Source organism: Danio rerio, chromosome 14 (genome assembly GCF_052040795.2).
Source record: "Danio rerio strain M-AB ecotype USA chromosome 14, GRCz13ab, whole genome shotgun sequence".
Lineage (NCBI taxonomy): Eukaryota > Metazoa > Chordata > Actinopteri > Cypriniformes > Danionidae > Danio > Danio rerio.
In genome coordinates, this window is record NC_141034.1 from 53471799 (window position 1) to 53497500 (window position 25702).

General features: G+C 36.5%; 2 protein-coding genes across 4 annotated transcripts in view; one reads left to right on the forward strand and one right to left on the reverse strand.

Moving 5' to 3' along the window:
• Window positions 1-5773: 5773 nt before the first annotated feature.
• si:dkeyp-121d2.7 lies at window positions 5774-20250 on the reverse strand. 3 transcript variants are annotated; one of them, XR_015507882.1, is made up of 6 exons: window positions 19586-20250; window positions 19304-19425; window positions 15865-15961; window positions 10915-11706; window positions 10561-10767; window positions 10410-10500 (listed from the first exon to the last, which is right to left on the reverse strand). XR_015507882.1 is itself a non-coding variant. In XM_087282079.1 (5 exons), exons 1-5 carry the CDS (start codon window positions 19881-19883, stop codon window positions 6303-6305), a joined length of 1392 nt encoding a protein of 463 aa, XP_087138205.1. In that variant the 5' UTR covers window positions 19884-20250; the 3' UTR covers window positions 5774-6302. The 3 variants fall into 3 exon arrangements, 1 of the variants encoding a protein (XP_087138205.1); XM_087282079.1 differs by lacking the exons at window positions 10410-10500; window positions 10561-10767 and adding an exon at window positions 5774-6935 and having other exon boundaries at window positions 11465-11706; XR_015507881.1 differs by having other exon boundaries at window positions 10561-11706.
• A 3775-nt stretch (window positions 20251-24025) lies between these two features.
• mif (macrophage migration inhibitory factor) overlaps window positions 24026-25702 on the forward strand; it is a 4752-nt gene continuing 3075 nt past the window's right edge. Inside the window, 2 exon segments of the mRNA NM_001043321.1 lie at window positions 24026-24246; window positions 25104-25276. Coding sequence (NP_001036786.1) covers window positions 24139-24246; window positions 25104-25276 — 281 coding nt within the window. The 5' untranslated portion in view covers window positions 24026-24138.

Consider the following 25702-nt stretch of genomic DNA (forward strand, 5'->3'; position numbering starts at 1 on the left):
CTGAAGGGCCGGTGTCCTGCAAAGTTTAGTTCTAACCCCAATCAGACACACCTGGGCTAGCTAATCAACTTCTTATAAGCTTTCTAGAAACATCCTTACAAGTGTGTTGAGGCAAGTTGTAGCTAAAATCTGCAGGACACCGACCCTCCAGGACTGAGTTTGGACAACCCTACACATTTTAACATTTATATGATGATACTGACTAAATGTTAACATCTTAAACACACTTCAATTTTATATCGTACATGTTTTATTCACAAATAGATTTCTTATTTAAAATGTAAATAAACTTATTGCTAAAATCTCAAGATCTTACTTTAAACTTAAGAAACCTTAAAAGGACTCCTGAAATAATACAGATATATATATATATTTAAATTAATCCTTATAATGTCACTTAATGGCATTCTCGTGTATTATTTTTATATGATCACATTTTATTCTGTTTTCCCACTTGTGGTATTTATTATTGTCTGAATTTGTTTGATATGACTGTCTCTAAATAACTAAGAATTAAGAGACTCCTGAAATAATATACAGAGATGAATTGCCTAAATGTGTTCCTGATATATCAGTGCTCAGAATGTAATATTATATTTGTGCATATCAGTTTACTCAGTACTGAAGCCAAATCTGGAGATTATCCAAGAAAACCACTTACAATAATGGTTACCAAATTAGTAGCCCAAATTTATCCTCCTGAGACCCAAATAAATTTTTGTTGTTGTTGTTTTTTTCTGTGATTTCCTACATCCTTTTGGGTAAAAAAGAATTCTACAAGTTTTTACATTTTTGTTTTTATTTTTAATTTTACAGCATGTCCACTGTAGTGGACCACAGGACCACTTTAGCTCGAAACGACCGCCACTTAGACAACAAAACTGCACAGGATATGGTTGTAAAGGGATATTAATCCAATATTAATATAACAAACAAAAGCCATTTTTTCCTTTTGCATTGAAATTCCTAAAACAGTTTAGTCTGAAAGAGAGCCGAACTCCAAAACAAAACAAAAAAGAAGTGATGTTAATCCAAAACAAATTTAACATGAAAGCGATTTAAAACTGATTGTCGTTCTTTAATTGTCTGTAAATCAGAGTCTCCCTCAACTATCTTATAAAGAATCCTCTCTGCTTCAGTTCTGCCTCCTACAACATGCAGTCATTAATCACATTAAGACGGTCCTGCTGTCCACTAAAGTGGACATTTAAAATAGGGTGATATTTTAAAACACAATCAAGTTAACAGCTTCAAAAGCTAAATGCATTGTTCCTGACACTTTAATAAACAAATATACATCTAATAATAATAGAAAAACATTTAAAAAGCTCAATTTTACACACTTCTTCCCATAAAATGGGTTTTTTTGTATGTCGGCCATTTTGGATGCAGTGTAAGAAGTGGTTGCATGCCAGCCAAACAAATGACACATCACTAGCAAGCCCAGGATGTCCTCTGAACAGTACAACAGGACTTGACAGAGTAGCTCAAAAAATTCAAAGACCATTTATGAAAACGCAATGTCCACTACAGAGGACACAAGTCAATGGGCGGGGTCTCAGGAGGATAAATGTTTGGAAAATATTTATTAATTTAAAAAAAAAAAAAAGAGCAAAATTCAAGAGAAACCAAAAATATATACAATTTTGTTAAAATGTTGTAGTTTGTCATTTTTTTGCAGTATAAAGGTGGTCAACGACTAAAATAAAATTTTAATAAATAGATCTGTTTAATAAATCTGTTTTGTTCAAGGCGAGGTAGTGGTGCAGTAGGTAGTGCTGTCGCCTCACAGCAAGAAGGTCGCTGGTTCGAGCCTCGGCTGGCTCAGTTGGCGTTTCTGTGCGGAGTTTGCATGTTCTCCCTGCATGGGTTTCCTCCGGGTGCTCCGGTTTCCCCCACAGTCCAAACACATGTGGTACAGGTGAATTGGATAGGCTAAATTGTCTGTAGTGTTTGAGTGTGAATGAGTGTGTGTGGATGTTCCCACAGGGATGGGTTGCAGCTGGAAGAGCATCCGCTGCGTAAAAATGTACTAGATAAGTTGGCGGGTCATTCCACTGTGGCAACCCCGAATTAATCAAGGGACTAAGCCGACAAGAGAATGAATAAATAAATGAATGTAAGCATCTCTATTTTCAAGCATTTATTTAAAACAAAAACAAACAAAAAAAGACAGACGTTAAAATTCAGGGTGAAGAAGGAAAAAATCCTGGGAAAAACATGACTTCCCAAAACAAATGAAATGATAATAAACTGTTGATTGTTGAAAAGCAGTTGAAAGAAAACGATGAGTGCTGTAACATTGTTTATGGGTGGAGCAAGGTTGCTGGTTCGAGTCCCGACTGGGCCAGCTGGTGGTTCAATTCAACTGTTGTGTATTTTATTTCTATGGCACTTTGACAATGAAGATTGTGTCAAAGCAGCCTAACACAGAAGTTAGTGAATTAAAAACTGTCAGATTTCTGTGTGGAGTTTGCATGTTCTCCCCGTGTTGGTGTGGGTTTCTTCCGGGTGCTCTGGTTTCCCCCACAGTCCTAACACATGCAAATAGGTGAATTTTGTCCGTAGTGTATGAGTGTGTGTGTAAATGTGAGAGTGTAGATTGCGGTTGGAAGGGCATCCACTGCGTAAAACATATTCTGGAACAATTGGCGGTTCATTCCGCTGTGGTAACCTCTAAGCAGAAGGAAAATTTACAAGCTTAAGAGTCAAATAGTTTAGCTTTCTTCCAACTCCATTAACTTCTTAATTTACCCATGTAGATATGATTTATAGTAAGACGAGGTGCGGAAGTGTGTGCATTTGGAAGGGATTTATTCACATTAACCATATTTTTCAATACGGTATGTATAGGAGCCATATTACTTTTCATTTAATTATAGTGCTTATTTGTATACTGATTAGTTTTGGGTTTCACCGTGATGTTTGATGTTTTGGTCACGTGGGCATACCTGGCACCTGCTAGCGCAAATAAAGCGCGTGCACAATCACACAGGTGTTAGGAGGAGAGCATAATAGTGGGGTAGCCATAATTTTTGTTGACCGCTACAGCACACGCAACAACCATATATCACTACAACGCAATAATCAGCTCCATACACAACAGGTATTCAACCCACATATTGCTGTATTGTTTGTCATGTTGTAAGTTTATATAACGTTTTGCTTCAACATGGGCTCAGTGTGTCTGTCAGCCACCAGCGTGTTACAAATGCAAAGGACCCTCACTGTCTCTCTAGCGACTTAAGGAGGCATCAGGAAGTCGCAATAGTATGAGTAGCATTAAAATAACATATTTTAATTACCATCAGCACAATGAATATTGAACTTCGGTTCTGAGTAAAAACAACACATGAGTTGTAGGAAAAAAAATACAATGTGTTAGAAGAATCAACAAGCTTCAATAAATATAATTTTTAGCAAAGATTTATAAGTCTGACATGAATATAGAGATATCTGTATTTATACATTGTTGAAATCCGGACTGAGGTGTTCAATATATTGCTCTCTCTCCCTCTCTCTCTCTCTCACTATACATACTACAAGATTGAAGTCAAAATTATTCGCTCTCCTGTGAATTTCTTTTTATATATATGTATTTCCTAAATTATGTTGAACAGATTCAGGAATTTTTCACAGTATTTCCTATAATATTTATTCTTCTGGAGAAAGTCTTATTTGTTTTATTTTGGCTAGAATGAAAGCAGTTTTATATTTTAAACCATTTTAAGGTCAAAATTATGCAAAATGAAAAGTGACTCACTATTTACTCTCGCTCAAGATGAATTTCTTTCTTCTGTTAAACACAAAACAAGATATTTTGAAGAAACCTGAAAACTTGTAACCATTGACTTATATAGCAGGAAAAACAAATGCAATGGAAGTCAATGGTTACAGGTTTCCAACATTATCCAAAAAACTTATTTTGTTATTTAACAAAAAAAAAAAAACTTAAACAGGTTTGTGACAAGTGAAGGACGAGTAAATAATGACACAATTATCATTTTAGGGTGAACTGTCCCTTTAAACATGTGCCATGTATGGTCTCAGAGGAAGTATCTAATATTGAATGACCTCTACAGTGGACAATTCAGAGACACTTGCATCCTTGACTTGGGGGTGAGTAATTTACCAATAAAAAAATAATAAAATAAAAATAATGATATATATATTTATTTATTTATTTTAATAGTCTATCCCTTTAAAGGCAATATTTTAATAAACACTGTATATAAGACTAAAGGAATAGTTCACTCAAAAATGAAGATTAACTCACCATTTACTAGTTTCAAACCTTTTTGAGTTTCCTTTTTCTGTTAAACACAAAAGAAGATATTTTTAAAAAAATGCTGAAAACTGGTAACCATTGATTTACATAGTAAAAGACATAATAAATAATTACAGATTTCCTGCATTCTTCAAACATCTTCTTTAGTATTAAACAGAAGAAATAGTAAATGATGATAAAATTTTCCCTAAGGTGAACTGTCCCTTTAAACATGTGACATGTGGGGTCTCAGAGAAAGTAACTAAAATATAACATCCTCTACAGTGGACAAAAGTCCCATTGTGGGTCCCAGGAGGCTAAAATTCTATTAATTAAACAAAATCCTTGATGACTTGAGGGTGAGTAATTTAACAAAACCAAAAAAACATACATCATTTATATATTTATTTCTATGATCTATCCCTTTACAGGCAAGATTTTCATAAACTATATATATATATATATATATATATATATATATATATATATATATATATATATATATATATATATAGTAACATTATAGGGATAGTTCACCCAAAATATTACATTTGCTCACTATATACTCTCCATATGCTTCCAAACCTTTTGTGATTTTAAAGAAAAAGGAAACTCCCAAAAGTATATATTTAAAAAAAATGATAACCATTGACTTGCATTGTAAAAAATTAAAAACAAATACTAAGTCAATAATTACAGGGTTCCAGCATCCCTTTACAGGCAAGATTCTCATAAACAAATAATATATATATATATACACACTATAAAATTATAGGGATAGTTCACCTAAAAATATTACATTTGCTCACTATTTACTGTCCCTCAAGTGCTTACAAACATTTTGTGATTTTGAATTAAAAGGAAATTTATTAAGATATTTTTAAAAAATGCTGAAAACCGGCAACCATTGACTTGCATTGTAAAAAAAAAAAAAAAACAAAGTCAATAATTACAGAGTTCCAACATTCTTCAGAATATCTTCTTTTGAAAGCAAACTCAAACAGGTTTGAACAAGTGGAGAGCGAGTAAATGATGAAATATATTTCAGTTATCTATTCTTTTAAAGGGATAGTTCACCCCAAAATGTAAATTTCACCATTTACTTACTAGTTCCAAACCTTTGAGTTTTCTTTTTCTTTAAAAATAGAAGAAGATATTTTGAAAAATGTTGAAAACCGGTAACCATTAACTTACATAGTAAAAAACACAAATCCGAAATCAATAATTAGAGATTTTCAACATTCTTCAAAATATCTTCTTTTGCATTCAGCAGAAGAAAGGAGCTAAAACAGGTTTGAACAAGTGGAGGGCGAGTAAATATATTTCAGTGATCTTTCCCTTCTCATAAATACTATATATATATATATATATATATATATATATATATATATATACACTCACACACTCATATTTACGGGACAGTTCACCCAAAATATCACATTTGCTCACTATTTACTCTCCCTCAAGTGCTTCCAAACTTTTTGTGATTTTAAAGAAACAGGAAAATTATAAAGAAGATCTTTATAAAAATGCTGAAAACAGGTAACCATCGACTTCAATTGTATAAAAAAAAAATAACTAAAACAGATTTCCAACATTCTTCAAACTATCTTCTTTTGCATTTAATAGAAGAAAGAATCTCAAACAGGTTTGAACAAGTGAAGGATGAGAATATGGATGTGCTGATGGAAGAACGAGTAAATATAATGACAGAATTATCATTTTAGGGTGAACTGCCCCTTTAATCTTGTGCCATATATAATCTCAGAGGAAGTATCTAATATTTATTGACCTCTACAGTGGACAAAAGTCCAATCTCGGGTCTGCTAAAATCAAAAATCACTTGCATCCTTGATGATTAGAGGGCGAGTATTTGACTCCTGTAGTAGGAAAAACAAATACTAAATCAATAATTACAGTTCCAACATTCTTCAAAATATCTTCTTTTGCATTCAACAGAAGAAAGAAACTCAAACATGTTTAGAACGAGTGAAGTATGAGTAAATGAGTGTTCAGTTTTGTGTGAACTGCCCCTTTAAACATTAAACACACACTGATGCTGCTTGAGCTGCTCGCTATCGCTGAACGTCTGGTTGCACTGAGCGCAGTGCTGTGTGTTTTGCAGTGTGTGTTTCAGCATCGCATCTCCAATGTGGATGTGCTGATGGCGTTTCAGATACTCCACGCGACTGAAGCGTTTCCCACAAGCCTCGCACTCGTACGGCCGCTCCCCCGTGTGTATGCGCTGGTGTCTCTCCAGATTCCCCAGCCGGCTGAAGCTGCGTCCACACTGCGGGCACCTGTGCGGACGCTCACCTGTGTGCACCAGCTGATGGCGCTCTAGTGACCGTGAGTGTGTGAAGCGTTTCCCGCAGAGTTCGCAGTGATGCGGCTGATCTCCCGTCTGGACGCATTCGTGGCTCTTGAGGCTCCAGGCGTGACCGAACGCTCTCCCGCAGACGGAGCACTGATAGGGACGCTCTTCAGCCGCGGGACACGAGTGTTTGATGAGGTCGGATGAAGATGTGAAACCACTGCCGCAGTGCACACAGAAATGCATCATGTCTGCGCTCTCTGCTCCCGACTCCTCCCCTTCTTCTTTGGTCGCAGGCGCTGATGGGAGTTGTAGTTCTGCAGGGTCTCGGCTATGTGACGAGGAGGACATGGCCTGTCGATAAGGATCGAAGTTTGAAGTCAGAATTATTAATTCAATTTTCAAATATTCCACAAATGATGTTTAACAGAGCAAGGAATTTTTCGAAGTGTTTATGGAATAAAAATCGCTGTCATAAATATTTTGTGCGTAAATAACGTGTCTGTAGTTATAAAAACGTAAAGGAAAACGGAATGTCCTCGGAATTTTACCAGGGTATAACTTCAAAATCTGCGATTAGAACAGACACAGATACGACATTTTCTTTGTCTGTAGCTGCGTCCCAAATCGCATACTTATGCACTATTCTACGCCGTTTTGTAGTATGAATAGTGTAAGTAATGTGTTCACACTGAAAACTCTAAAAATAATAAGTGCACTTCAATTACCCGGATGATGCACTCATTCAGCCGCTAAAATGAAGTGTGTAATGATGGACACTTCACGCACTCAACGACCGCAGGTTTGCTTACGTAGCGGAAGGGGCGGAGCTATCAGGCGCACATGTTGGATAACTTTATTTATTTTGGATGGTGAAAGCAAAATTCTCCTACGAGAGTGATTATAGCGCCTCCCGATGGTGAATGCGGCAATACTCACGGCAGGTATTATTTGATAATTCGGTCATTTATTTCACTGATTTGGCAACCGTCAAACGTCATCAGGGACACGGTTTGAATTTCCGCTGAGTAAAATAACATTAGTGTGCCATTTGGGACGCCACTATATACATATACCAGGGCTCGACAATAAGGACTGCCCGATGGCCCGGGGCCATCGTGCGAGACACTCGGGCCAGTGTACACAATGTTTGTGGCCGATTGGGCCAGCTGCTGCCTTTTTGCCTGCCAGATCGAGCCAGAGCTGCGTGCTGCGACTGTCTGTCAATTGTGTGCAAATACAATCTTACGGTGCTTTCACACATAGACGTTTGTTTTGGAATCTGTCTCGTTTCACCCATAAGCGCGTTTTTTTTTTTTGGCATATATCCAGCAGTTACGCTCGCTTCCGCGCCAAATCAATCAGTCCAAGATCGCCTGAATGAGACGCGGTCTCTGTCCTATTGAGCGGATCGATTGTAGCGAGAAAACAAAACAATGCAACGAACTAAAGACCCAGGCTATATCACAGTGTATTATGATCGTGTAATAGCCATATATACGGCTATATGAAGAGAGAATGATGAGCAGGGCGAGATGTCATTCTTACCGGTAAATGAGAAAGTGAAAGCATGCTGAAATATTACCGAGAGCTGTTTGTCCAGCCTGATCTCGGTTTATCCGTTTGGAAAATTGACCGAAATTACTATCTGTTAATTTTTCCATATTTTAATCGTATAATATGTTGTATTAGGCCTGTTGTTTTGTTCATTTCCACACTGACAGCTCGAAAGAAAGATTTACATTGATCTGATGCAGTCTCGGTTCATCTGCTATGTCTCTCTATAATTTAAGCCTAAAATACAGAATTATAGTCAACGTTTCTTTAATAGATTGATTAATTCAATTGATCGATTTCTACAAAACCTGACAATTGAAATGAGGCTTTGTATATATGAGAAAGTCTGACCTAGATGTGTATTCGGTGACGATGTCTGTGGGTTGTTAAAATTAAAGTGCACATTTTCACTTATAAAATATTCTATACACAACTGGTCAAAAGTTTGGGGTCAGTGTGATTAAATATGTTAAACTAAGCTTCTTCTGCTCACCAAGGCTGCAATTATTTCATCATAAATACAAATTGTGAAATGTTGCACTATAAAATAACTGTTCAAAAGTAGTTTATCATATAATTTATTCATTTATTCCAGAGATTTTAAAGATGAAATTTCAGCTTCATTACTCCAGTCACATGATCCTTCACAAATCACTAATATTAATTATTATTATATTTATTAATGGTAATAGTTATAAAATCAATAATGTCTGGAGTAATGATTTTATTTGAAACTAAATACAATAACAAAGCAGTTATTTAAATTTTTTATAAATATTTAACAATTAAACCTTTTTCACATTTATAAATATAGCCTTGATGAACTGAATAATTTTCCTTAAAAAACATTTTAAAAATTACCGTAAATATATATACAGATTTATTAGCCCCCTTTTGTTTTTTGTTTTTTCTTTTTAAAATATTTCCTAAATGATGTTTAACAGAGCAAAGAAATGTTGATATTTTGTCTGATAATATTTTTTCCTCTGAACAAAATCTTATTTGTTTTATTTTGGCTAGAATAAAAACATTTTTTTAACCATTTTAAGGTAAAATTTATTAGCCTCTTAAGCTAATTGTTTTTCAGACTGTCTACAGAACAAACCATCGTTATACAATAACTAGCCTAAATACCCTAACCTGCCTAGTTAACCTAATTACCCTAGTTAAGCCTTTAAATGTCACTTTAAGCTGTATAGAAGTGTCTTGTAGAATATCTAGTCAAATATTATTTACAGTCATCATGACAAAGATAAAATAAATCAGTTATTAGAGATGAGTTATTAAAACTATTATGTTTAGAAATGTGCTGAGAAAATCTGTTCTCTGTTAAATAGAAATTGGGGAAAAAATAAACAGGGGTGCTAATAATTTAGGGGGACTAATAATTCTGAAATCAACTGTGTGTGTGTGTGTGTGTGTGTGTGTGTGTGTATATATATATATATATACACGCACACACACGCACATTCAAATAGCTATTAACTTCTTTTTTTTTTTTGGTGGGGCCAGTGAAAATTTGGGCAGGGCAAGTAAAAATCAGAACCACTGGCCCGATCGGGCCAGTAGAAAAAATCCTTAGCGCTGAACCCTGTATACTATCCTGTTGAGTGTGTAAGTGCATAAGTACATAGTGCATAGTGTGCCATTTGAGACGCAGCTAAATTTACGATGGGTGAACTGTACAAACACGACATACAGTTTCACCACGGACACGACGACGTGACTACGAGTACGAATCAAACATCGAAATTCTGCGCTCGCTGCTTGTAACGTTAACTTACATTATGCTGGCTCACTATCCTCTGCCCATTCTTGATTTTGATTGTGTAAAATGTCCAAGAAACACAGGGAAAATGGACTTTATTAAGTCTCAACCTTAATTACAGCTCCAGACGAACATTTCTCAAAGAGGGAATAACAAAAATCGCTTTCTCCATCATCTGATCTCATATGAAGCAAGAGATCACGATAACAGTCACGCTACTAAGAAGTTAAGCTACTTGTAGCGCCGTACTGCCTGCAATTTTCTATAAATGTATTATTAATTAAATAAATGCATCTTATAACTTTTTGATGCATTATCTTCTTATTCATTTACAAATGTCGTAACATTGTGGATGCTTTTTTGTGATATATTGCAGAATCGCTGATATCGTGATATTATTGTATCGTGAATTAACCAATGATTCGCACCAAATTACCCTAACCTGCCTAATTAACCTTAAGCCTTTAAATGTTTGGCTTGGCGCTGAAGATTTTTCTTTTCATGCTTCTAGCGAGGTAAGGGGTTGACCTAATTTTGTTTTATACTTTGTTTAATTTGTTACTTTATTATTATTGTAAATATTTTTCTTATTGTGTATATATATATATATATATATATATATATATATATATATATATATATATATATATATATATATATATATATATATATATATATATATATATAATTGGGCATTACTCTTTCACTTTTACATTACATTAAATCACTTTCGTTGGCAGTTTTGTTGTTGTTTGTGTCTTACTTTCGCCCATCACTTGTGAAAGTACCACACCTTTTAAATGTTATTACTTTTACCCTAGACCAGGGATGGGCAAACTTGATCCTCGAGGGCCGGTGTCCCTGCAGAGTTTTGTTCCAACACTAGTCAAACACACCTGAACAAACTAATCAGTGTCTTCAAGATCATTTGAACTCTATAGGGAGGTCTGTTTGATTAGGGTTGGAGCTAAACTATGCAGGACACCGGCCCTCCAGGACCGAGATTGCCCACCCCTGCCCTAGACTAACATCAGAGAGGTTGTAACAACTAGTTTATTCTGTAGACCAAAAGTGTGAAAAGCCAGCTCCTGGACGGCCGCAGCTCTGCACAGTTTAGCTTCAACCCTGCTTCAACACACTTACCTGTAGATTTAAAACAAGCCTGAAGGACTCAATTAGTTTGATCAGGTGTGTTTAAGTTGGGTTGAAACTAAACTGTGCAAATCTGCGGTCCTCCAGTGACTGGCTTTGACACCTTTAATAGACAACCCAAAAAAAATATTGCTTAAGAGAGCTAACCTTGACCTTTAAAAAGCTTTTTTTTAATGAAAATTCCTTTTATTCTTGCCGAAATAAAACAAATAAGACTTTCTCCAGAAGAAAAAATATTATAAGAAATACTATGAAAAATTCCTTCCTCTGTTAAACATCATTTGGGAAATATTTGAAGAATAGGGACTAATAAATCTGAAAATTAATACTTTCTTTAAGATTGTTCGCGCAATAAATACCAAATAATTTTGTGATATATTTTTAAGCCCGTATCGCCCATCCCTACCTGTTGAGAGCTGCACAACCCATCCAGACCTATAAACCCCACGCCTTCGGATCCGCACGGCTCCTGCGATGGGCTGCCCAGGCCAGACTCTGCCTCTTCTCGCTCGCGCTCCGCTTTAAGAGCCGTCTCCAGTCCGCTCAGCTCATCTCCTCCACTCAGGGGCTGCTCTGAATGGGCCGCTTTATTGTCCCAGCGTTCAGCAACAGAGGATTCAGGAGCAGCAGAGGCAGGGCCCATTTCTCCTGCACACACAAACAGATACACTAATCACTTACACGTTAAATTACACATGAAATCAAAACGAAGCATATTGATTTGGTTAGCTCACATTGCTAGTTTTGCAGTGAACCATTCATCTGTGCATGTTATTTAGAGAGAAAAAAATAGTTTGTCCTTGTAATCTTTAAGCAAAGAGCATAGAATCACCAAGAGGCAACACTCTAGTGCAATTTGGGAAACAGCCACTAGATGGCGCGGCGGCCATTTTGGAAAGAAAACTTCAATAGAACAACAGCATATTACAAGTCTGTAAAATAAACTATTAAAAGTGCTGATGATTGTCATAGTAAGTGTTGTATTGTCGTCTTTCAGGTTGTATCTCAGCTTTAATGCGCTTTTAAAATACATAAATAAAGCAGCTGCTTGCCATCGCCACAGCAATAAGATCCAATGGACAGCCGACTGCTTTCACTCCAAAATGGTGGAATCCTGGGCTGTTGCTGGGCGCTGCTATTGCAATGGAACGTTCTGTTGAGTGTAAGCTCTTTGCTTTAAGCTAAATCTGTAAATTCACTTCCTGTTTGTTTTCAGTTAAATCTTCAACTGGACGTCTGCCTGAGGTATTGGGCGGGGCTAACATACTTAACCCCGCCCCTCCTGCTGTGATAACAAACTGAAACGCTGAGGAGGAGGAGTCTGTTAGGTTGTAATAACTCTCCCCAAACCCTTTTCCAGATCTTTCTTAATGAAAGGCCAACTTTACTACATCCAATCAGCTCGCCGTAGAAAAAACAAGGTACGCCCACTGTTTTTTCATGTAATATTTTGTTTCACAATACAAAAAAAGGCACAGCTTTTGGTTGATATACTCATGCATTTTTGTTATTAAACATTTAACACATATTTCTACAATCTTGGTACAGCTATTTTCAGGGATTTTTGTAGGTTTGAGGCAAATACTCACAACAGGGGTCACCAAACTTGTTCCTGGAGGGCTGGTGTCCTACAGATTTTAGCTCCAACCGTAATCAAATGCACCTAAACAAGCTATTCAAGGTTTAACTAGGTATACTCGAAACACCCAGGCAGGTGTGTTGAGGGAAGGAGGAGCTAAACCCTGCAGGGACACCAGCCGTCCAGGACTGAGATTGGTGACCCTTGAATTAGAGTATAGATACAAATGTAAGTTAAAATCTTTAATTATAAATTAAAATGTATGTTTAAGTATCAGAATGTGGTTTTTTGCATGTACTGAGAAATTGGTGCATGTGTTAGTGTTTTGGATGTTGCAAAAAAGTGATTATAATGAATCAAAATCTCAAAATCATAATCTTTTGCATTTAATATATAAAAGGACAAAATGTGGTTATGTTGAGAAAAACAGAACTGAAACAGGTTACAGTTTTTAAAAGTGTATGATTTAAGAAGTTTCGCCATCTGCCAGTAAAAGTGGAAAACATTTCATATATTTTATGGCCGTGTAACTTTTTTAAAGTTAAGGTTTTGGAGTGGGTAAGACCAGGGGCGGACTGGGACTAAAAATCAGCCCAGGAAATGTAGCCACACCAGCCCACATTACCACACCGACACAGCACAATCTACGGGCATGCACTTTCACTACTTATAATAATAAATAATATAAGCAGTACTATAAGAGATAGTTAAACATTTAATGGATGTGACTGGAACAAAAACAACCCATTTGTAACAAATTTATGCATGCAATCATTTCGTTCATTCATTTTCTTTTTGGCCTGGGGTCCGTTCTTCGTACGTGGATTACTCAGTTAGCTGGATTTGGATATTGACGATTTGACACGATCCAGGATCGTTTCGTTCTTCAAAGCTGATCCGAGAATTGATGTCATGGCAACAGTTCTGCTAGCTCAAACCTGATCGGGAGCAGGTTCAATTCATATAAACAGGATTAGATCGGCTCAGTTCAAGCAAAGATAATACAGAAAGTATGTTCCGAATTCTGATATTTTCTTACAGTAGTAGTTATATACACTTGGGAAAATGGTACATATTTTTTAACTATATATATAAAGTTATAGTCATTAATAAAATAAATAAAGTTATACATATTAATAAAACGTAGGCTATACAATCTGCACTCTCGAAATGAAAGTACAAAGACTGCCATCTGGTGCAAAGAGAAAACTTATTGATATGAACTTTTTAGATCGCTTTAGTACAAATTGTGTATAATAGAAATGCACAATATGTGACTTTTTTTAAAGCAATAATACATTTCAGCAGTCATAAACATGTTTTGATAGTTAATATGCCGGTGATTTGATGCTTCACAAAAGTTGCAGACGCCTTTACCAATATGAAAACGCTTTTGTAAACAACCAGTTATTCTTTACACCGATTAAAAAAACGGCTACAATAATAAAGAAAATCTTTTCTAAATGTAGAACTAAATACATTGATATGCATTGAAATACATGATGAATACTCTTGTCTTGACAAATGAAAGTGTAAAGCCTGCAGCTCACAACAAATGTGGAAGGTTATTGCGTGTCATATTTAACAAGCCGTTTACTGCTAATTTGATGTAATTTTGCTCACATGGATAATTGAATATTAATCAGATGATGTCATTACGCTGCTGTGCCGTCAGCCAATCGTTGCATTGCTGATCATGATTTCGAGGATCGATAGATCTGTCCTTCACAACACACGCAGCAATCTCAGATCAGTTCATCCAGACATTCTAATCTGATTCGCGAACTTGTTTGAAGAACCAAATTAGCGAGAGATCAGTGATCAAGATTAAAAGATCCAGGATCTGCCAAATCATCTTAGATCATTTAAGCGAGGTACGAAGAACGGACCCCTGGTCCCTTTATTAATCTGGGATCGCCACAGCAGAATGAACCGGCAACTTTTCCAGCATATGTTTTATGCAGCGGATACCCTCCAAGCTGAAACCCATCACTGGGAAACCCCTATACACATACATGCACTACAGACAATTAGGCCTACCCAATTCACCTATAGCACATGTGTTTGGACTTGTGAGGGAAACCGGGAGGAAACCCATGCGAACATGCAAACTCCTTACAGAAACACCAACTGACCCAGCCAAGGCTCGAATCATCTACCTTTTTGCTGTATGGCGACAGTGCCCTTTCGAGACTATTTCAGTTAATTTTATGCATTTGGTAGCGTCTGATTTTAGAGCAATTTTTAACTTTCTCTGAGCTTTTTGGCACCGCATTTACTTTTTTACGGTCCATCCCTGACAATTAGCTTGTGTTGCACTTACTGTTTGTTTGACATTCTTGCCAGATTTTGATTACGTCCATGTAACCTCTGATTGGGTCGTCCCATCACGAAACCAGCCGGCCATTGCCAATTGGGCCAATGCTTAACATTTATTATTATTTTTTTATTACTATTATCATCATCATCATCATCATAATATTCACATCTTGCAAGAGATAAAAGCTGCCTGCATGTAAAAACAATTTTAAAAAATTATTAAAAAAATAGCATACTGGCCCACATTTTAAAAAAATGGTTCAGCCCTTCTGGCATTTGCCAGAATTGCCAGATGGCCAGTCCGCCCCAGGGTAAAACTACCACTAAGGCTGCTAATATTCTATAAATATCTGGTAAAGTACACTCACCGGCCACTTTATTAGGTACACCTTACTAGTACCAGGTCGGACTCCCTTTTGCCTTCAGAACTGCCTTAATCCTTCATGGTAGAGATTTAACAAGCTACTGGAAATATTCCTCAGAGATTTTGCTCCATATTGACATGATAGCATCACAGATGCTGCAGATTTGTCGGCCGCACATCCATGATGATGAGTGTATATTTACAATATAACTAAAATGCATTTAAACTGATTTATTCCTCTAAAGCCTAAATTTAACTATTATACTGCGGAAACATTTTATGATTCATTTTAAGTCTAGGAGTCTTTACTGTCTTTAATGCACCCTTAAAGAAGAAAAAAAACTAAATTAGTCAAATCATCTGTTTGCATGTGCAATGCAAGACAAAAAAAATCATTTTTGTTTAACAGAAAACAGTTTTGATTAAAATGTAAAAGTGAAACAAATTTGAACAAAACCTTTTAACAAAGCATTCTTGTTCATGCCTGCAATCAGAAAAAGCAAATAAATAGCTGTTTAGCTGAACAAAGCGATGCAGTGCTCACCGTGGGTGGGACTGGAGGAGGGAGCAGTGCTTTCACTCGGGTTCATCTGCAGAGCCTCCTGCAACAGCCTCAGGGAGTCCGATCTGTAACCCTCCACCTTTATCCATCAGCCCACAGAAGCAAAAACATGAGCAAGGTGTGAGAAATTCCCTTCGCCAAAAACAATGCATTGCTTTCAAGCAGATGTTAACCATTTAAGGAGTAACCTTGAGTTACGTACAAGCAGTCCATTATTATCTTGCTATGCAATGAAGGAGCTTTGGGTTAGCCTGTCAAGTGTTTTCCTCTGTATTAAAATTGCATCAAATGTAGACGTAAATGTAGTGTAAAAGAAGATCTATTATGCCCATTTTAACAAGACGTAAAGTCTCTGATGTCCCGAGAGTGTGTATGTTTCAGCTCAAAATACCACACAAACAATGTTTTAGAACTCTTTTAACCTGCTCCTTGTTGGCTTTGATCCTAATTATGCTGTTTTGGTGGCTGTCACTTTTGTGCAATTTTCAGAAGAGGGCGGAGCTACAAATGCCTGTGTGTCAGCATAGTGGCAGATTCAAAACAGGGGTCCGTTCTTCGTACCTCGCTTAAATGATCTAAGATGATTTGGCAGATCCTGGATCTTTTAATCTTGATAACTGATCTCTCGCTAATTTGGTTCATCAAACAAGTTCATGAATCAGATTAAAATGTCTGGATGAACTGATCTGAGATCGCTGTGTGTTGTGAAGGAATGATCTATCGATCTTCGAAATCATGATCAGCAATGCGTAATGACATCATCTGATTAATATTCAGTTATCCATGTGAGTTACATTACATAAGATTTGCAGTAAACGGTTTGTTAAATATAATACGCAACAACTTTACACTTTGTTGTGGGCTGCATGCTTGGCTCTTTCATGCGTTAAGAGCAGTTTAATTAGTTTTACAGTTAGAGCGGATTTTTCTTATTATAGTAGCCACAGTAGTATCATTGTAGCCGTTTTATTAATCGGTGTAATGAATAACTGGTTGTTTACAAAAGCGTTTTGATATTGGTAAAGGCATCTGCAACTTTTGTGAAGCATCAAATCACCATCATATTAACTATCAAAACATGTTCATGACTGCATAAATTTATTCTTGCTTTTAAAAAAAGTCACATATTGTGCATGTCTATTATCATACACAAATTGTACTAAAGCGATCTAAAATGTTCAAATCAACAGGTTTTCTCTTTGCACCAGCAGGTGGCAGTCTTTGTACTTTCATTTCGGGGTTCAGATTGCATAAGTTTTAATAATAAATATAATGGTATTTACTTTATTAATAACTATAACTTTATATATATGTTTTTACATTTAGTCATTTAGCAGACGTTTTTATCCAAAGCGACTTATATCCAAAGCGATCTCTCTCTCTCTCTTAATATATATATATATATATATATATATATATATATATATATATATATATATATATATATAGTTTTAAAATATTTACCATTTTCCCAAGTGTATATAACTACTACTGTAAGAAAACATCAGAATTCGTTACATACTTTCTGTATTATCTTTGCTTGAACTGAGCCGATCTAATCCTGTTTATATGAATTGAACCTGCTCCCGACCAGGTTTGAGCTACCAGAACTGTTGCTATGACAACAACTCTCACATCAGTTTTAAAGAACGAAACAATCCTGGATCATGTCAAATCGCCAATAACCAAATCCAGCTAACGGAGTAATCCACGTACGAAGAACAGACCCCAGGACTAATGTTATCTGTGTGAAAAACAAAAGTCAGTTTTATGCGATATTGAAACGAATATATTTCTTAGGGGGGGCTAATAATACTGATCTTAAAATTGTTTTAAAAATTAAGACTGCTTTTATTCCAGCTAAACTAAACTACATAAGACATTCTCCAAAATATATACAGTTGAAATCAGAAGTTTACACACAGTGTATAAAAAGGCACATAACCATTTAAAAAAAAAGTCAGATGTTAATGTGACTAAACTTTATCTCTTTTAGGCAAGTTAGGATTATCAAATGTGTTTCTGTTTAGCTTAATAGCAGAATAATAAGAGAGATTTTTTGAGAAATTGTTATAACTTTTCTTGAAAGTCAAGTTGACATACAATAAGATTATTCTGCCTCTGAAAAAGCCCAGATGATGATGTCAAGCTTTTGGAAGTTTCTGATTGGCTAATTGACAACATTTGAGTTAATTGAAGGCACAACTGTAGAATAGTATTTAAGTAAAACCTCAAACACACTGCTTCCTTGTGTGACAACATGGGAAAATCAACAAGCCAGAATCAACAAAAAAGCAGATTACAATTTGCTAAATTACACTGGGAAAAAAAGACTAATTCTTGGAGACGTGTCCTGTGCTCTGATGGAGCTAATATTGAACTGTTTGGCCATAATGACCAGTGTTATATTTGGAGGACAAAGGGGGAAAGCTTACAAGCCTAGCAACACCATCCCAACTGTGAAGTATGGGGGCGGCAGCATCATGTTGTGGGGCTGTTTTGCTGCAGGAGGGACTGGCCTACTTCACAGCATAGATGGCATCATGAAGAAAGACCATTATGTAGAAATACTGAAGAAACATCTCAAGACATCAGCCAGGAAATTAAAACTTGGCCACAAATGAGTCTTCCAAACAGACCATGAGCCTAAGCATACTGCCAAATGAGTTAAAATTGCTTTAAGGAGAACATAGTGAATGTTTTAAGGAGATGATCCCAAGGTTTCCACAATCCCGGACCAGGCCGTGGCAAACCACTGGCTTGCTTGGTTCTGGACTTGTAGAGCTGCACATTGATGGATTGGCTCTCTCAGCAGTGAATATAGTTTGGACTCTCAGAAATGAATATTAAACCACACTGAATTGAGCTAAACTGAACTTAAACCCTGAAAACTGGTCTGACACGGTTTTAATTCACTATGATCTTCTATGTGAAGCTGCTCTGACACAATCTACATTGTAAAGGCGCTATAGAAATAAAGATGAATTGAATTGAATACCCTGGAGTTTTCGTGCCGTTGAAAACAAAGAGTTTTAAAAACACTGAAGAAGTTGTTTAAAATGCTGTCAGTGTAGATGAGGATAACGGAGGTGTGACTGCTGACACTGAAAAAAAATGTTCATTGGATTTACTACATTATTGTGGTAGGTGGTTGCAAACAATTTATATGGGCTGAATTTTAACAAACAAATTAAGTTGAAGACATTTATTTTGTTTAAATCCAGCTGATATAAATAGTTTGCAACCACTTACCTTAAATACCATTTAGTAAATCCAATGATTTTTTTCAGTGATGACCTTCTGTGTAGATTTCCATCCATCAAAATCTACTTTGAAGCACTGTTTAGTCGATGTTTCTTCACCCTCTCTATGTCTCCTCCACTCCCTGCAGATGTTTCCTAGCATATGATTGGCTCCTCACCTCCTCTTTAATGCTGGCCACCTCCTTCATCTCCTCCTCCACATCCTCTCCTCCTCCAGTGTTCAGACGGGCACGAAACCCTCCTCCAGCCCGCTCCTCCCACGCTCCCCCCGGCTTGCCTCCTGAGAAACAGACGGGAGGGGGAAGGAGGAGAGGAGAACAGGAGGGGGAGGGAGGAATGCAAAAGGAGGAGGAGAGGAAGGAGAAAGAAACATGAGAACTGAGGAGCAGGTCGCCATGATGGTTCTCGATAAAACAGCAGCATCACCCGCTGGATCTTACTTTGGAGATCCGCTTTGCGCGCTTTACGCACGGCGGTGTCCTCCGCGCCGAGCAGCCCCGCCGCGCGCCGACCGGCCGCCCAGCCCATGCCGTATTTGCGCTCATTCCTCAGTTTATTCTCAGTCAACCTCAGTCTCAATTTAAGAGCTTCGTTCTCTTTTCTGTTCAGGGAGATTTCCACCAGGTAGTCGTTGACTGTGTCCTGGAAGAGTTTGGTGATCTCGCACACTGACGCGCGGACCAGACTGTCCATAACCGCGGTCAGGTGCGCTTGGAAGGTTTTAACCGACTCCGCCATGGTTTCACAACTATTCACGTATAATAAATAAAGTTATGACTAACAAAATCCCCGTTTTTACGCCATATATGTCAGCAATGGTCAGACTTCATATTTAATATGCACGCTTCGCTATTACACCGAGTAAAATATACACAAATAATCTGACATCACCGACTGTCACCCAACTTTGTAGCGCTCAGCCAGTGGAGTGAAGCCCGTTCTTCTGTCCGCTGTCTTTAAGATCGCAGAAAGAGAGCCTTTAGAGGATGATATTCCACCTCAGGTGGTCTCGTAAATGTGGTCGTAGTTTAGAAAAGATTCTCGCTGATGTTTTACAGGTGCGTTATCACAATTCCACCGAGTCTCGACCACCCCTCTCAACTCTAGAGGTTTTAATTCTCGCCTACAATATTATTTCCGGATGTCGCGTTCTGCGCATGCGCAGGAGCTACCGTAATTACTCGAGCATAACTGTCAAGGTGTTAACTGGTTAGCATGGGGTTTGGTTTAAATGCAAATACTGAATACAAAACAAAAAAGTACTGTAATGTCATATCAATAATATGTGTTTGTTGTTTTCATGTGAAATCTGCTGTTGTGAAGCTTACTGTAACACAATTTGAGCTGCATAACTTGTTAGAAATGTGCTACACTAAAAATATAAATTTTCCTTAAACTTAGTCCCTTTATTTCTGAGGGATCACCACAGCGGAATGAACCGCCAACTTATCCAGCATATATTTTACATAGTAGATACCCCTGCAGCCCCAACCCATCACTGGGAAACACCCATACACACTCATTCACACTCATACACTACAGCCAATTTAGTTTATGCAATTCCCCTATAGCGCAATTCCCCTATAGCGCATGTGTTTGGACTGTGGGGGAAACCGGAGCACCCGGAGGAAACCCACGCCAATACGGGGAGAACATGCAAACTCCATACAGAAATGCTAACCGACCCAGCCAGGACTCGAACCAGCGACCTTCTTGCTGTGAGGCGACATGCAGTGCTAACCACTGAGCCACCATGCCACCCACTAAAATATATTTATTATAATAAAGTAGTTTCAGGACCTGATTAAAATAAATTTAATCAATTAATAAGCGTAACACTATATACGTAGCATATGTATGTATGTGTTAGCCATCTTGTTAATTTAATCGTAACGTATAACATATGTATATATATATATATATATTCGTTCATTTTCTTTTCAGCTTAGTCCCTTTATTAATCAGTGGTCGCCACAGCGGAATAAACTGCCAACTAATCCAGCATACGTTTTACGCAGCGGATGCCCTTCCAGCTGCAAGCCTTTACTGGGAAACACCCACGCACTCTCTTTCACACACATACACTAGCTAGAACATGCAAACTCCACACAAAAATGCCAACTCAGCTGGGGCTTGAACCAGCAACCTTCTTGCTGTGATATATATATATATATATATATATATATATATATATATATATATATATATATATATATATATAATCTATCTATACATATATATATATATATATATATATATATATATATATATATATATATATATATATATATATATATATATATATATATATATATATATATACATATATATATATATATATATATATATATATATATATATACATATATATATATATATATATATATATATATATATATATATATATATATATATATATATATATATATATATATATATTGTCAGCTTGGAATTATAAGGTTCTCTCTGCGTTCTGAATGATTTTGAGATATTGAGCTTAACAGTTTTTGCAATCTATAGCAAACAGTATGTGTGTAACATTTGTTTTTTAAATAAAAACTTTTACATCCCAAACATCCCATAATGTAAATAAGTTGTCATTTAATAAGCATGTCAATAACTAAATTTTTGACAAAAATTATATATATATATATATATATATATATATATATAATTTATTTATTTATTTATTTATTATTTTTGCAGTTGATTTGCAAATGATCTTTCATTAATATTTAGTTTTAGTTTCTGTCTGCATTAAACACTTAATCATTTATAATTTATATATTTTTAGCATTAAACTAAAATGCTATTTCTATTATGTTCTCCTTTATTATTGTTTAGTTTCTGTAGACTATTTGTCTGCACTTGCTGTATACAACTTTACCATGCATCATATTACAAGTGGAATTCATTTGTAATCTTTTTACATTTTATGATGCTGCTTTGCTTGTTTTGCTTGTTAATTATTATTTATTTTTAATGGGGCGGCACAGTGGCTCAGTGGTTAGCAGTGTTGCATGTTTCCCCGTGTTGGTGTGGGTTTCCTCTGGGTGCTCCAGTTTCTCCCACAGTCCAAACACATGCGCTATAGGTGAATTGATTAAACTAAATTGGCCGTAGTGTATGAGTGTGTGTGTGTGTGTGTGATTGAGTGTGTATGGATATTACCCAGTACTGGGTTGCAGCTGGAAGGGCATCCGCTGCGTAAAACATATGCTGGATACGTTGGTGGTTCATTCCTCTGTGGCCACCCCTGAGGAACTAAGCTGAAGGAAAATTAATTAATTAATATATTAATAGTATTATTAATCAAATAGAAGTTTTGTCAGTGAAAGGGACAGTTCACCATAAAATTTAAAACCCTGTCATCATTTACTCATCATTTACAGACCAGTTTCTTTCTTCTGTTAAACACAAAATAAGATATTTTGCAAAATGCTCAAATCCTGTTACCATTGAGTTTCATAGTATTTGTGTTTCTTTACTATAGAAGTCAATGGTTTCAGTTTTTTTTATCTAAATAATTTATTTTGATTAAGGTTTTGACTGAACTGTGTATGTAATAAAATAATAATCAAATCAAATGTAAATAGAAATTATATATAATAAAGTTATTAGAACTAAAAAAACTATAAAAAAATAATAAACAGTTTATTCATAATTATTTACAGACAATAAATAACCGTTAATAAAACTTAATACTTAATTAATAAATAAAAAAACTGCAATTTTAGTCATTTATTTGTTTGTTATAGATGTTTACTGACGTTTATTTATGGTTATCTATGTCAAAGATGACAGTTTCCACATCTCGTGCTGCCCTGAGTGTACAGTCTGGGATACAGCTTCAGATACTCGCGTAAATATAGCATTTCATGAGTGTGTATGGGTGTTTCCCAGTACTGGGTTGCAGCTGTAAGGGCATCAGCTGTGTAAAACATATGCTGGATACGTTGGTGGGTTTCTTTCTTCTGTTAAACACAAAATAAGATAGTTTGAAAATCGCTGAACTCCTGGTAAACCACGGGTTTCATACTATTTTTTCTCTACTATCGAAGTCAATGGTTTAAATTTTCTCTTCTAAATAACTTATTTTAAGTAAGGTTTAGGCTGAACTGCGCCTTTAATAAAATAATAATCAAATCAAATGTAAATACAATTAAAAGAAATTATAAAAATATTACAACTAAAATAAACAATTAATAAAATAACAAACAGTTCATTCATAATTTTTTACAGTTAATAAATAAAAAAAAGTAATTTTAGTCATTTATTTAATTGTTTTAGTTGTTTACTGGCGTTTATTTATGGTTATTTATGTCAAAGAGGACATAGTGCTGCCCTGAGGGTACAGTCTTGGATACAGCTGCGGATACTCACATTAATACAGCATATCATGAGTTTGTATGGGTGTTTCCCAGTACTGGGTTGCAGCTGGAAGGGCATCCGCTGTGTGAAACATATGCTGGATAAGTTTGCGGTTTATTCCACTGTGGCCACCCCTGATGAAAAAAAGGGACAAAGCCGAAGGAAAATGATTGAACGCTATTACTGTGAGGGGTAAGTTTAGGTTTGGGGTAGACGTTAAAAAAGTATTAATGGGTAATTTAATAATAAATAATATGAAAAATACTCGATATAACTGTTTTTACATTACTGTGATGGTTGGGTTTATGGTTAAGGTATAGACGTTAGTAAAATACAATTAATGGGTAATTTAATAAATAATATAAATAAATAATCCTCTTTAACTTGCGTTCGCAGCTGTATCTCCTCTAGCAGCAACCGCTGCTGAGGCTGCATCAAATCTGCATCCTTATTTGGGTCACGCGGGGTTTTACGGTAGTCTACAAGAAGCACACTAGCTTCGCGTTATAATACCCGCCTCCTTCAACCCAGAGCCTCACATCTGGAGTCATTCCTGCAGGAGTTTGATCCTTCTGCCTTGCACTTTTTTTGTAAAGTAGTTTTGTTCATCTCTGTCGCAGTCATGCCGATGTTTGTAGTGAACACAAATGTTGCTAAAGACTCGGTTCCGGCGGAGCTGCTGTCGGAGGCCACGCAGGAGCTCGCCAAAGCCATGGGCAAACCCCAGCAGGTTAGTTACCTACTTTATTTTACTTATTGCCGTATTTTATCGTATGACTTTGCATATTAGTTTAGATGGGATAGAAAACTGTAAGCACTGTTACGAGTTTCAAAACATACACGCTAGCGCAAGTTATCCTCTTAGCTGCAGCTTGAGGTCGACTCGGATTTTCGTTCTTAATTAAATTTAATCTTAAATTAAATATAGACAGATTATGCGTAATAATTAGTCTTGATTTAAGATGCTCAAGTGATTAGAAGGCAAACTAATTTCCGTGAATCAGTTCGATTGACCGAAAGAACCAGTTCAAAAAACGATTCATTGATTCTTTTACGTCATGACGCATTTGCCTTATCTCATTACACAGCACCACGTGCTTGTGTATTTCACTGATTTACTAGAACGTCATGTTGAACTTACTAATTATTCATTCATTTTCATTCAACTTAGTCCCCTTATTCATCAGCCACAGTGGAATGAACCACCAACTTATCCAGCTTATGTTTTACACAGCGAATCCCCTTCCAGCTGCAACCCAGTACTGGGAAACACCTATTCACACTAATTCACACATGCATTACGGCCAATTAAATTTTTTCAATTTACCTTTAGCGCATGTGTTTTACTGTGGAGGAAACCGGAGCACCCAGAGGAAACCCATGCAAACACGGGGAGAACATGCAAACTCCTCACGCAAATGCCAACTGGCCCAGTCGGTACTCGAACCAGCGACCTTCTTGCTGTGAGGCGACAGTGCTAACCACTGAGCCACTGTGCTGCCTAACATCTAAAATTGTTTTATTTTAATTGCACTGTATTATAAAGTACTGAGCTGTAGTGTTTCTCTGTGTTTGTCTGTGTGACAGTACATCGCCGTACAGGTTGTGCCGGATCAGATGATGATGTTCGGGGGAAAAGGAGACCCGTGTGCGCTCTGCTCGCTCACCAGCATCGGGAAGATCAGCGGCGCGCAGAATAAACAATACTCCAAACTCCTCATGGGTTTACTCAACAAACACCTCGGCGTTTCTGCTGACAGGTACATTCACACTGATGGCCATTTTATTATGCACACATTTTAGCGTACAGTTGTGCGTACAGTTGCAGAATTATTAGCCCCCCTGTAAAAAAAAAAAAATGTCCCCAATTTCTGTTTAATGGAGAGATTTTTTTTTTTTTTACAACACATTTCTAAACAAAACAGTTTTAATATCTCATTTCTTATAGCTGATTTATTTTATCTTTGCCATGATGACAGTAAGATACTAGTATTCAGCTTAAAGTGACATTTAGGGCCCTATCATACACCCGGCGCAGTGTGGCGCAAGGCGTGGTGCAGTAGTCTTTTGGTAGTTTCAGCTTGGCGCAAGAGTCGTTTTGAGGCGTTGCGCTACGCTGTTTAAATAGCAAATGCATTAGTGATCATTTGTGCGCTCATAGGCGTTCTGGTCTAAAAAGGAAGGCG

Bases quoted from the DNA above. Each gene is read 5' to 3' on its own strand.
- si:dkeyp-121d2.7 (XM_087282079.1), bottom strand. From the start codon at position 19,883: ATGGCGGAGTCGGTTAAAACCTTCCAAGCGCACCTGACCGCGGTTATG. The intron at 19,426-19,585 runs GTAAGATCCAGC...TCTGTTTCTCAG, and splicing joins GCGCAAAGCGGATCTCCAAA to GAGGCAAGCCGGGGGGAGCG. The intron at 6,936-11,464 runs GTAGGGATGGGC...CCTTATCGACAG, and splicing joins GGTTGTGCAGCTCTCAACAG to GCCATGTCCTCCTCGTCACA.